The sequence below is a fragment of the Magnolia sinica genome, chromosome 9 (assembly GCF_029962835.1).
Source record: "Magnolia sinica isolate HGM2019 chromosome 9, MsV1, whole genome shotgun sequence".
In the NCBI taxonomy this organism is placed as follows: Eukaryota; Viridiplantae; Streptophyta; class Magnoliopsida; order Magnoliales; family Magnoliaceae; genus Magnolia; species Magnolia sinica.
The window spans coordinates 31549034-31561964 of NC_080581.1; the positions used below are offsets into that span (position 1 = coordinate 31549034).

The following is a 12931-nucleotide window of genomic DNA, read 5'->3' on the forward strand; positions in this document are numbered from 1 at the left end:
AAGAATTGGCATTCCCAAATTTGATGATTGCATACCACCACCCTGCTAGGATCTACCCAAAGATGGATATTCAAGGGCTTTGTGGGGCCTACCATGATATATATGTTTTATTCACTTTTTTTCATATCATTTTCAAAATTAAGATAAAAATGAGGTAGATATAAGACTTAAGTGGGCCACACTACAAGGAACAATGGAAATTGGGTGCATACAAGTTGATTTTTTTGTTTTCCCTTCATCCAGGTCTGTGTCACCTTATGAAGAGGTTAGATAGCTAATAACCTCATAATGGACCTCCGGAAGGTTTTGACTGTAGTCGATCTATTCCCACTACTTTCTATGATGTGGTCGACTTGAACTTTTGATGTGCATTTCGAGCTCCAATGATAAAAAAACAACAAAAAATGGTCCTGTCGATGCCATCAAAGGATCTTTAATGCCATCAAAGAACAATCTTCAATGACATCGAAATAGCTTTGATGCTATCGAGAAAATCAGGGGAAATTTCAAAAACCTTGCTAGATAAATTTGGATCTCAAATCGATGCCATCGAGAATTCCAGCCAAATTTCCAGAATGGTTACTGGACTTCCCTGATTCTTAATCGATGCCATCGAATACTGTTCGATGGCAGCTTAATGCCATCGAATTTGCTATTTTGGGCTATCTTTTATATAGCAGATCCATACTTCTTCTAGCCTTCTTTATCATGATTTTTTTGGTCTCCTAAAGCTAAGGGATAATCAAATTAATATTCATATTAAGTCAAGATTATCTAGAAGCTATATAGTTGTTTTGGGTTAAGGGTTATAGTCACCAAGGCATCTCTTTTACCTGTAATGCTCCTTGATGCTTCTACTCCGCTTGTGTTTTTGGTCTTCACTTTCCAAAGGCTCAACCGACTACATGACACAACAGTTCACATGATTGACACAACAGTTCACATGATTGACAAACTAGGGTGCAAAAATAAGTGCACTAACAGGAATGACAGTATGAACGGTATTGATGGTATTTAAACATCACTGTCAACCCCGGGGAGGTTTTAATGATAGGAATTTTCCTACCCACCTTTTCCTTTAGTGTGGCCCACAAAAATAACAAACTGCTCGATTGGTTCGGTCAGACCGAAAGTGCACAAAATAGCCCAGTAAGAAACTGTGATTTTCAGATATAATTCCACTTGACCTTCGGTGCACAAAATAGTCTAGCAAGAAACTGTGATTTTCAAACATAATTCTGCTCGACCTTTAGTGTGACTAAAGGCAGGTTCGATGCAATCTAAGGAAGATAGAGACTTCAGATGTAAATTGACAAAATTTGACTACAACCGAGAGACTAATTTGGTTGATCGAAGTGATGTTCGGTGCAACCGAAGGCTACAGTTAGCTGTACCTGAAACGTAACAAAAGTATGAAAATTGAAGTTGGTTTCAAGTTGGTGTTGTTCATCGTTATTTTCTCAAACAGGGCATGGTTTGTCCATGGCCAAATTTACTTTTTTATGTGATGGAGGAGACGGGGCATAACTTTTCTCCCAACTGTTACTTTGGTGTGTGGTTCATCTGAATCAAATGTCTAACAAGAGATTGCACATTTAATGGTTTGAATGGATTTGAGTTACAATACATTGAAGTTATATGGGGCCACAGTGATGTTTAAGTGACATAGATCTTCATTAGATGCACTGCTTCACACAGGCCTATATCCTAAAATTAGTTGATCCATAAGTCACCTATGTTGCATCAAAGATAAAAATGGGGAACATTTGGCTTGCCATCCTCATCCCATCTATTAGACATCCTTGTATGTTCTTGTTCAGATGATCCCAACCGTTCATTCTGGTGGATACTAAAATGTAGATGGGCCGAGGATCAAAGTTAATGCTAATTGGTCATCATAATCAACCAATGAATTTACTTTTTCCTATTAAGTGCGGACTATTTACTATTTTCGACCTTCTTCTGGATCCAGTAGAGATTACCAGTAATTGACCCAGCTGAAGGCCTAGAAATGTAAATGATTATTTACATTATGAAGTCTACTCGATGATCTGCACCTGGATCAGATACAGAGAGTTCAGCTTTTTCCTTGTTTGCAATCCAAGTTGGTTTCAATTAAAAGTTTGGAGAAGAGAACTCAGAGGGCTAATCTCAAAGTGATCTAGTAGTCCATTAGTAAGAAAGAGTTCAGGGAGGTGGCCAAAGACAACTAGCTTATGGACCTCAGAATGGCTGGGGGAGGACTGGTCCAACTGAGGGCAAAGGCTGAAAAGCCTGTTAGCAAAACAAGCATGTGACCCGTTATTAATAGTTGCTTTCAAGGTTGTTTTCAAGCTACTAGGGTGCTGAGGTTTTCTAGGGCCCCTTATGTACAGTTTCTAGATAAAGAGCTACGGATCATCCCTGATTGGGTGGTAAAAACGAACAACTGGCATAATTCCTACATCATGGGCTATCCATGGTAAGTGCCTGAACGTGTGTGGTTTAGATCATTAGACAATGCTGTTTTGTGGTCCCTGTCCAACGTTTCATAATCCATACAATCTCAATCTTGCTTATATTTAACAATGGGGTCTGTATATCTCATCAGATGAACCATGTAACTTGACTCGCACACTCATGATTGACTTAAACTGATGCGGGGAGGAAATTGGGTCAGGTTGAGGTAACACCGAGCTTGGTCAGGCAGTTACAGCCTACTTTAATGTATGGGTTATATATGACGTTGGACGTCACCCATCTGTTTTGCCAGCTCATTTTAGGGCATGAGCTGGAAAAATGAAGCAGATCCAGATCTCTGGTGGACCACACCACTTGTAGCAGTGGTAATTGAGTGCCCACCGTTAAAAACTTCTTTTGGGTTTCAAAATTTTTAGATCAACATGATACTCGTGTTTTTTTTTAAACCTTATCGACTGATTGGATGGCAAATAAAGATTACGGTGAGCCTTAGAAAGTTTTAAACGGTAAGCGTACAATTTTGTTTGTGTGGTATACATGAGCATTGGATCCGCCTATTTTTGAGTGTGTTTTGCCAAAATCGATGGGTGTGGATAAAACCCCTGCATCACCGATTGGATAGGCAGATTGGGTACCACCCGCCACTGACGCGGATTGGGTACCCTGTCGACTGATTGGATGGCAAATAGAGATTATGATGGACCTTTTGAATATTTGTATAGGTACGATACAATTTCCTTATTGTGGTATACTTGAGCCTTGGATCAACCTATTTTTGGGAAACGGATTGGCTACTCCCCCTGCCCGCAGCCAATGACTGGTGTCGGTGCTCTGTGGGCTGCACCATGATGTGTTTATTTCATCCATGCCGTAGATCATTTTAGGGTACGAGACCAAAAATAATGCATATTCTAATCTCGAGTGGACCACATTACAGGAGATAGAGTTGAAGGAACGTTGACCATTAAAAACTTTTTGGAGCCCATAAAAGTTTTGGATCAAGCTAATATTTGTTTTTTACCTTCATCTAGGTGTGTATGACTTAATCAACGGATTGGATGTCAAATAAACAGTACAGTGGGCCTTAGGAGGATTTTAATGGTAGATATCCAATCACTATTGTTTTCCTGTGGTGTGGTCCACTTAAGATTTATATCCCTCTCATTTTTTGTATCAAGCCCTAAAATGATCCGTCAAAATGGATGAACGGCATGGATGAAACACACATCATGGTGGGGGTTCACAAAGCACCAACCATCAGCCACCGGGCTAGTGGCGGCGGGAGTAGCCAATCTGTTTCTCTATTTTTGGGCGCATCCCCACAAATTATGTCAAAATCGATGGGAGCGGATAAAACCCCTGCATCACCGATTGGATAGGCGGATTAGGTAGTACCCCACCATTGGAGACGGACGGTCCTATCAGGTAATCTGTCTATGATGTACATACTTTATCCACGCCGTTCATCTATTTTGATACATCATTTTAAGACATTAAGATAATAACAAGGCAGATCAAAGGCTCAAGTGTACCACACCACATGAAGCTGTAGGAATTGAACTTCTACTTTGAAAACTTACTAGTGCCCACCGTGATGTTTATTTGCCATCCAACCTGCTCATAAGATCACCTGGACATGAATGAAGGAAAACATAAATGTCAGCTTGATTCGAAACTGATGTAGGCCTCAAGAAGTTTTTAGTGGTAGGCTTTCAATCTCATTGCTTACTTTGGTGTAGTCTACTTAAGCCTTCAACCTTCATATTTGTTGGGCTCATTCAAAAATGATATTTCAAAAGGGAGAAAATATATATATCTCACGGTGGGCTCCAAAGAGCCCCTAACAGGACCGTCCGTCTCTAGCTAGGTACTATTGGTGGTACTACCGAATCGGCGTCCGTTTTGGACAGCGACTTGATTGAAAAAGGATAAAGAAAAAAGGAAAAGAAAATAATATGGTAAACTGGGACCCACCAAAATCATGTGATCATTTTATTATGGTGAGGTCTGAATTTCTTCCTATCTCCGTGACGGTATTTTGAGATGTTTGTAGCAGATCTGGTGGTGTAGATATTCAATCTAACATGTTCTAACCACCAATATTACACATGTTAGACAATCTCATCCATCAATTTTCTCCAAGTTTCCATGCTAATTAATACACAGCTGGGACATCCTATTAAAGTTTGATTTGGACCATTTTACCATCCAAAGTAGATAAAACTATTTGGATAGAAATCAATTGATACATCTTCATTTCGCAGAAGAGATGGCTTTATCATGTTCAGGTTCCATAGGCTACACCATACCTTCCTAGGATTCACATAAGAGATGGGGCATGGTTTGTGCTTGGCCAAAATTACTTTTCAAGTTGGCTGAGACAGGGCATTTCTATTGTCCCTACACTTTTTCAGTGGTTGGAGAAGATAAGCCATGACTTCTGTAGCTAGACTTGACTTCCTTGTACGTTAGATGAAGACCATGTGTATGGTGAGGCAATGCATCAGCTTTCTCAATAGATTTGCATGTGTTTTCACATTGGATGAAGACCGTGAGCGACCCGAAAAACAAGTCTTGCGATCAGTGAATATCCAATGAGAAAATTCTTCTCTAATGACCCGAAGAACAAGTCTTGCGATATCAGTCAATATCCAATGAGAAAATTCTATAATTTTCCAGTGTTTGGAGAAGATAAGCCATGACTTCTGTAGCTAGACTTGACTTCCTTGTACGTTAGGTGAAGACCAGAAAATCATCTAATCATTTTCTTATAAGTAGACTCCTCAAGTCATCAAGGGCTCAGAATCCACTCCATATTTGTCTCCTCGCTTTGGCTTTCCTTCATTCACAAACACTGTTATGGAGCTCCCACCTATGACCCTATTGGCATTTTGGTCATTTCTCCTTCTCTCTTCCACTCACGTTCCATGCTTCTTCGCATCATCCGCTCACTTCTCCAACGAAACCGATCACTTTGCTTTGCTTCACTTTAAAGATCTGATAACCGACGGTCCTCTCCATTCCTTGAGCTCATGGAACCATACCCTCCACTTCTGTCGGTGGCAAGGAGTCATTTGCGATGGTCGGCGCCATCCTCAAAGGGTCACTGCCTTGATCCTCACAAACAAGAACTTGGTAGGCCCCATATCTCCCTTCATAGGGAACCTCACCTTCCTCAAGAGAATCGATCTCGCAAACAACAGCTTCAGCGGACCGATTCCTGAACAGATGGGCCAGTTGTTCCGCTTGCGGTTTCTCCGTCTGCACAATAACACACTCACCGGAAAAATTCCAACAAATCTGACCCACTGTTCCAAACTCGAATTCCTTTATCTTCGGCGGAATCAGTTGTCAGGGAGGATTCCAACTGAGATTGGCTCTCTATCGAAACTCGCTGAATTGGTTCTTGGTCAGAACAATCTTACAGGAAGCATCCCACTTTCACTTGGAAACCTTTCCTCTCTCTCTTTCCTTTATCTCTCAACAAACAGTCTGGATGGCAGCATACCAGATGACCTTGGTCGGTTAGCAAGCTTAGAGAGGTTTGCCATTGCTGAAAATGAACTTTCAGGTAGGATTCCACCCCAGCTATACAATCTCTCCTCTATTTACATTTTGGACGTGGGAGTTAACAGAGTCCATGGAAACCTTCCTCCTAACTTAGGCCTCACTCTTCCTAATCTCCAATGGCTTTCCACCGCTGCAAACCAATTCACAGGACCCATACCAATTTCTTTATCCAATGCTTCAGGACTCGTAAGTATTGACCTTGCTAAGAATAGCTTTAGCGGATCTGTACCTACGAATTTTGGAAGCCTCAAGGGTCTGTCCGCGTTACGTTTCTGGGGTAATAAACTTGGAATTGGAAAATCTCATGACTTGATTTTTCTCGATTCTTTGACCAATTGCAGTAGCTTACGAGTGCTGCAGGTAGGCAATAATCATCTCAGCGGTGTGTTGCCCGACTCCATATCTAATATTTCGACCCAACTGACTTCGCTAACTTTGAGAGATAACAAGATATTCGGAAGCATCCCATCTGGGATTCAGAATCTTGTCGGCTTAACAGTACTGGATATGAGGTATAACTTTTTAACAGGTACTATTCCCATTGGTATTGGGAAGCTTAACCAGGCAAGAAAGCTTTTCTTTGATGCAAATGAATTATCAGGGCAAATTCCGTCTTCCTTGGGCAACATCTCCCAATTGTGGGTACTCGGTTTGTCTGAAAACAATCTATCGGGGAGCATACCTTCAACTCTGGGTAATTGTATAAACCTGCAATCCTTATACCTCTACAGTAATAAGTTCAGCAGTAGCTTACCCAAACCGCTTTTCATGTTTCCATCTTTGATTGAACTTTACATTGGAAATAACTCTTTCACCGATAGTTTGCCACTCGAAGTTGGTTACTCGAAAACTCTCTTGGCATTAAATGTTTCAAATAACAAATTGTCAGGAGAAATTCCAAGCTCTCTAGGCAATTGTCTCAGCCTAGAGTATCTCTCGTTGGATGGAAACTTCTTTCAAGAATCAATTCCTCCAACATTTAGTACTCTAAGAGGCCTTCGATCCCTGGATCTTTCACGCAACAACCTTTCAGGGGAGATTCCGAAATATCTAGAGAAGCTTGCTCTAGAGTCTCTAAATCTTTCCTTCAATAATTTCAAGGGTGAAGTACCAAAACAAGGGGTCTTTGGAAATGCCAGTCAAGTTTCAGTGCTCGGAAATAATAAGCTTTGTGGGGGTATTCCAGAATTAAAATTGCCTCAATGCTCTAGCCAAGCTTCCAAGAAATGGAGAAAGTCTCTTGCATCAAAAGTAAAAATCTCAGTTGTTGTTGTTGTTGTCCTGTGCCTTATGTTAGCATCATGTATCTTTGCCACTCTTTATTGGGTAAGAAAGTCAAGAAGGAAGCCTGTTGATCTGCCTTCTGCGGAGGATCCTTTCGTCACCATGTCTTATGCGGAACTCTTTAAAGCAACAGATGGCTTCTCTTCTGCCAATTTGGTTGGCACCGGAAGTTTTGGCGCTGTATATAAAGGGGCTCTAGATCGTGATGGAACTATGGTAGCAGTGAAAGTCTTCAATCTTCAACAACAAGGAGCTCTGAGGAGCTTCATGGCTGAATGCGAAGCCTTGAAAAACATTAGGCATCGGAATCTTGTTAAGATCTTAACTTGCTGTGTAAGCATTGATTTTAAGGGCAATGATTTCAAAGCTCTAGTTTACGAGTACATGCCCAATGAAAGTCTAGACAAGTGGTTGCGCAGAGACAGCGATGACCAGCTTGGAAGGAACTTGAAGTTTACTCAAATGCTAAACATAGCTATTGATGTGGCTTCTGCACTGGATTATCTGCATAATCATTGCCAAACGCCAATCATTCATCGAGATTTAAAGCCAAGCAATATTCTTCTTGACGATGACATGATTGCTCACGTGGGTGATTTCGGGCTAGCCAGGTTCTTACCTGAGGTTGCTCAAACTAGCTCGGTTGGAATCAAGGGATCTGTTGGATACATCGCTCCAGGTAACAATTTTGTCTATTAATTTATTTAATTTCTTGTATATAAATACATAAATATGAACAAAAACACACACCCACCTAGTCTGGCTATTCGCTTCCTAGGAGAGTATAAGAGGTGCGACCAAAGTAGGGTGGGCTTGGGTAGGCCCACTGTGATATGCATCTGAAATCCATTCTAACCAATAGATACATTAGCCCATGTAAGGCCCCAGGTCAAAAAATCAGACTCGTTCAGATTTAGGTGAGCCATTCCAAGGGAAATAATTTGGGAGAGGGATGCCTACCATTGTTAATTTCTATATGGCCCACTGTGAAATCCACTCCAATCATTAGATATGTCATCCTGAGTAAGATTGGGGGCTAAAAATCAGGTTGACCTATGATTCAAGTGGACCACATCAAACTAAAAGTTAGGAGAGAGGACAACCCTTAATTTTTATTGGGTCCACTACCATGATAATATGAAATCAACTCCAACCATTAGCTTTCACACTAAAATAAGGCCCAAGGCTCAAAAATCAGACCCATCCATGATTCAAGTAAGCCATATGATTTGAAACAGTTTGAAAGGTGAGTGTTTTCCCGTGTATTATTTCCAATTTTGTGGTCTACCTAAATCATGGAAGGGGATGTTTTTTGGGCCCTGGTGTGAAATAAGGTGACAAACCTTGTGATTCAGGTGGATGTCAAATAAGCTTCCAATCCATGCAATAGATTGGCCCCATCACAAGGATTGCCTCATGAAAAAATCAACCACCATCAAATAATTGAGCAAGTTTATTTATCAATGGATGGTCATTTTTTTATTTTATTTTTAATAAATGTGATCCACCTTATGGGTGGATGAAGCTGATTTTTGTAGTGCAAATGATCCTCATGGTGGGCCTAACCTATTGGATTGATTGGATGCCGCATTCACTTAAGAGGTTGTAGGTTATTCATTGGGTAGAGCGTAACTTGTGGTCCAACCAATTGGACATGAAACATTCTCTTTCTACACATACAATCAAAAGGTGAGAGCACACCGCTAGTAATTGTATGGACAAAAAGGTATTCTAGCCCCCACATGTCACACTCTAAAATTCGGGTACAGAGTGTGCATCCTCAAACTCGAGTTTCAGTTCGTAACTCGTACACAAAGTGTACTAATTTAATTTCTTAATCGGTTTAATTAGAGATGATAATTATATTCAATATAAGGTCCATCATAATCTCAATCACACATACATAATGCTTAGCACCAATCAACTAAACATATATAAATCTTGACGACTCTTAAAATAAAATGAACCTTAAAATCATTCAGTTATTATACCATTATACTATAATGATATTTATTCCATACTAACATTATTTCAAAGAAATAGATCTAAATAATTGCTTAAAGTCTCAAAATAAATACTAATATGCATTATCAAACTATGCTAACAAAATAAAACATATAATAAAAAATTGTCTAATGTCGCCACTTCATCTTCAAATAAGTATGCTCATGTTTCAAGTGGGTCGTGTTCAGGTACAGTAGATCCTTCCAACTCTTGCATCACATCATCTGCTAATAGCTCTTTTGTATGGGTTTTCCATCAATAAAAATGTAAGCTGGCCAGTCTTAGTGATATAACCCAGCATGGTTCATAATCATAGCAATTAAAATAATACACAAATACATGTCCGATGATATGAATATAAAATGATATATGAATGCATCAGATGGGATGATCGTCCATGTGCTTGGGTTGGAGGTCGTCAACCCGCATCCACCCGTTGGGTAGGCTTCCACCTTTCGGTAAGCTTGGGCATAACTCGCATCTGGTAACGCTCTACCAAGATCGACATTTCTTACAGGGAAGGCCCCTAGGATCGACCATACATTATGCAATGCAATGAATGAGGAATGATATGTAAATGCATATTTTTCATATTTGGCATAGTTTTCTCTATTAAAATATTCACATATAAATTTATCGTACAATTATCATATCAAAATATTCAAACTAGTAAATCAATTAAATAATCACAATGATTTATTTTAATTTTAATGAATTATGAGACAAGTTGGGTTACTCACCCGAGTTTGATAGTATTGAATCTACAATGTAATTAGGTTGATATGAATTCCAGGGTCCTATCAATTATATCAACGATATTATTATTCATTTATTTGTATAATATGGTGGGGTCCACCTTTGATTAACATTCTAAGTGGCCAAATCTAAAATAATCAAATAATTAAAATTATATGTTTATGTAAATTTAATTATCAGGATTTAGATTTTCTTTTTAAGATCCTGAAATTGAATGTCAAATAATTAATCGGGGTGGCCCACCGGATGATTGGATCATTCAGATTCTTGAGGTATTATCATGTTTTGCTTCTACACATTAGATGGATGGTGTGGATCTAACCACACATACATCGATGGCCCATCTCGACCTTCTACGCCAAGTGATACCAACACTTGCCCAAAAATCTAAGATTTCTTTATTAAACACTTTTAGATCTAACTAATGTGGCTTATCTGATTGTTAGATTGATCTAAAAATTATGGCCCTTGTATATTTTGGCTTTAAGAATCATATGATCCGTACAGATTTATCTTAGCACAATCAGATTCCATCCATTTAATTTATTCCTAAAATATTACTAATTAGACCGAAATCATAAAAACATCACTTTATTAAAATTGACTCTACACACCTATACAATGATGGCGTGGGTGATCCACGCCATCCATTGTATAGATCAAGAAGAAATTAACGACATAATAAAAAGTTAAAAAGATCTAACGATTAGAACTTACCTGATCGAGCCTTCTTAGAATTTCCTCTTCCTTTTACTTTAGGACTTCTTATTTCCTTTTTTTAAATGCAGAAACTTTCCGTATCCCTTTTTAAAGAAAATTCAAAAAATTTATTATTACTACTTCAAGAATCAATCCCTAAACCTCTCTCTCAATTAAGAATTTCGCTACCAACTCAACTATTAACTTCTTTTTATTTTTTTATGTAAAAATAAAATCTTTAAATATTTAATTTAGTTTTTTTTTTAATAATGTACCAAAATTTAGGGTTATTACACTACATATCTTTACACTTATCTACTTGGGCGTGTGGGACAAGGTAATCCCAGCATGAAGACAATCTTGTGCAAAAGTAAAGCTCATCCACTCGTATGGGCACTTTTAAGAGGTTTACCAAATATACTAATTCATTATTTGGGTTCTAGCCTGATCATTCTTGTGATCAAGTATGCCACCTCTTGTACATTGAATTTGGAACATTGGTAAATCTTACCTAAACTTGATTTTATCTGGTTTCGAATCCTGAAAGAATGACCTCAGATTTAAAGGATATTCCCAACAAGATCTAGATAAACAAAGTTGTACTCACTTGCACTCCACATTAATTACACCATAGCAAGATATAAAGAATTATTTTCTTATAATGTCTTTAGTTAAGATATGTGTTACACAAAAATCATAACAATAAGTCTTTTGTTCAGTTGATGATTGACATGTTGAGTTCTTTCACTTTACTAATAGAGTTTTGATCAATTTTGAACATCATTGTAAGCACTTACAAGTTCATAGCACACCAATTAATGTTAGAAATTTAGATCCTTAGAATAGCAAAAATGTTAATTACTTGTTTAAATAGAATATTCTCCCTCTCTCTAAATTTAACCTTGATATTATTTATATCCAAATGACTACTTACATTCTAATATGAGATGTATAAATTACAGAATATGCGATGGGCAGTAAAGCATCTACACATGGAGATGTTTACAGCTATGGAATCCTTCTATTGGAGATGATCACCGGAAAGCGGCCAACTGATGACATGTTTATGGACAATCTAAGCCTTCATCATTTCGCTAAGTTGGCTTTGCCTAAACGAGTAATGGAGATTGTTGAGCCACAACTGCTTATAGAAGACACTGAAGCTACTCGGGGCAATCAAAATCATATCAATATAAGAAATAGAATGCATGAATGCTTGATTTTAATGGTCAGAATCGGTGTGTTGTGCTCTTCAGAGTCTCCAAGAGAACGAATGTGCATGAAAGATGTGGCTTCAGAAATGCATGCAATTAAGAACCAGTATCTCGAGGTCAGGATTCACAGAGACATACAAGTTAGATCACAAATGTTAGATGGAGGTTTTGTCTTACCTTAGTCATTACGAAGTTATTATCGGTAGTTATGTTGAGAAACATTTTCAAACAAAGTTACTTTGTTGAATACGTTTCTAAACAAGCTTTGGATACATTTAGTCTTGGGTTAAGAGTGTACTTGTATTCATATTGGATATATTAGAAGATGTGTTTCTTTTTCTTTATTTTATATTATGTTAGACAATGAATTTAATATGAAAAGACATTATCATATTATAATAAGAAGAATATTGGGTTACTAAGATGTTTAATTGTTAATATATTTTATGCAAAAGTTTTAAAATTGATGTTTCAATAGTAAGGAATTAGTTTAGATGTTGGACTTCCAACTTATTATTAGTCAATGAGTACTTTCATGCAAGCATGCTATCCTCACTTACTTGGCCTTTTCTTGCTCTCCTTTAGCATTTATGTGATTAAGGTGCGATTTTACTTAGATGAGATAATGCATATAACTTAAAGTCACCACTAGTCAAATGAGGGTTGCAATCTAAGGTCTGCTAGATATCGTAAAATAATGCTTATAGGTTAGGAAATCATAGGACTCCCTATTGGAGTTCCGACACTTATCTCACACCACTATAATCTAATCCCAGCCACAATAAATCCAGATCAACCTTAGGTATTAGAAATTTGGATCTAATACCATAGTTAATTTATACACTTTGTGGAAGCATGTTCAACAAAGATAAAACAATCACATAAACAGTAACCAATAAAATAATCACACAAAGCATAAAATAATTAATGTAGAAAATCCTTGT

The 12931-nt window shown here is 38.1% G+C and overlaps 1 protein-coding gene across 1 annotated transcript; it reads left to right on the top strand.

Annotated features, from left to right (window-relative positions):
• The first annotated feature begins 5227 nt into the window (after positions 1–5227).
• LOC131254936 (putative receptor-like protein kinase At3g47110) lies at positions 5228–12169 on the top strand. The gene is made up of 2 exons (XM_058255636.1): positions 5228–7993; positions 11736–12169. Exons 1-2 carry the CDS (start codon positions 5320–5322, stop codon positions 12167–12169), a joined length of 3108 nt encoding a protein of 1035 aa, XP_058111619.1. The 5' UTR covers positions 5228–5319.
• Positions 12170–12931: the final 762 nt, after the last annotated feature.

Bases quoted from the DNA above. Each gene is read 5' to 3' on its own strand.
- LOC131254936 (XM_058255636.1), top strand. From the start codon at position 5,320: ATGGAGCTCCCACCTATGACCCTATTGGCATTTTGGTCATTTCTCCTT. The intron at 7,994-11,735 runs GTAACAATTTTG...TATAAATTACAG, and splicing joins TGTTGGATACATCGCTCCAG to AATATGCGATGGGCAGTAAA.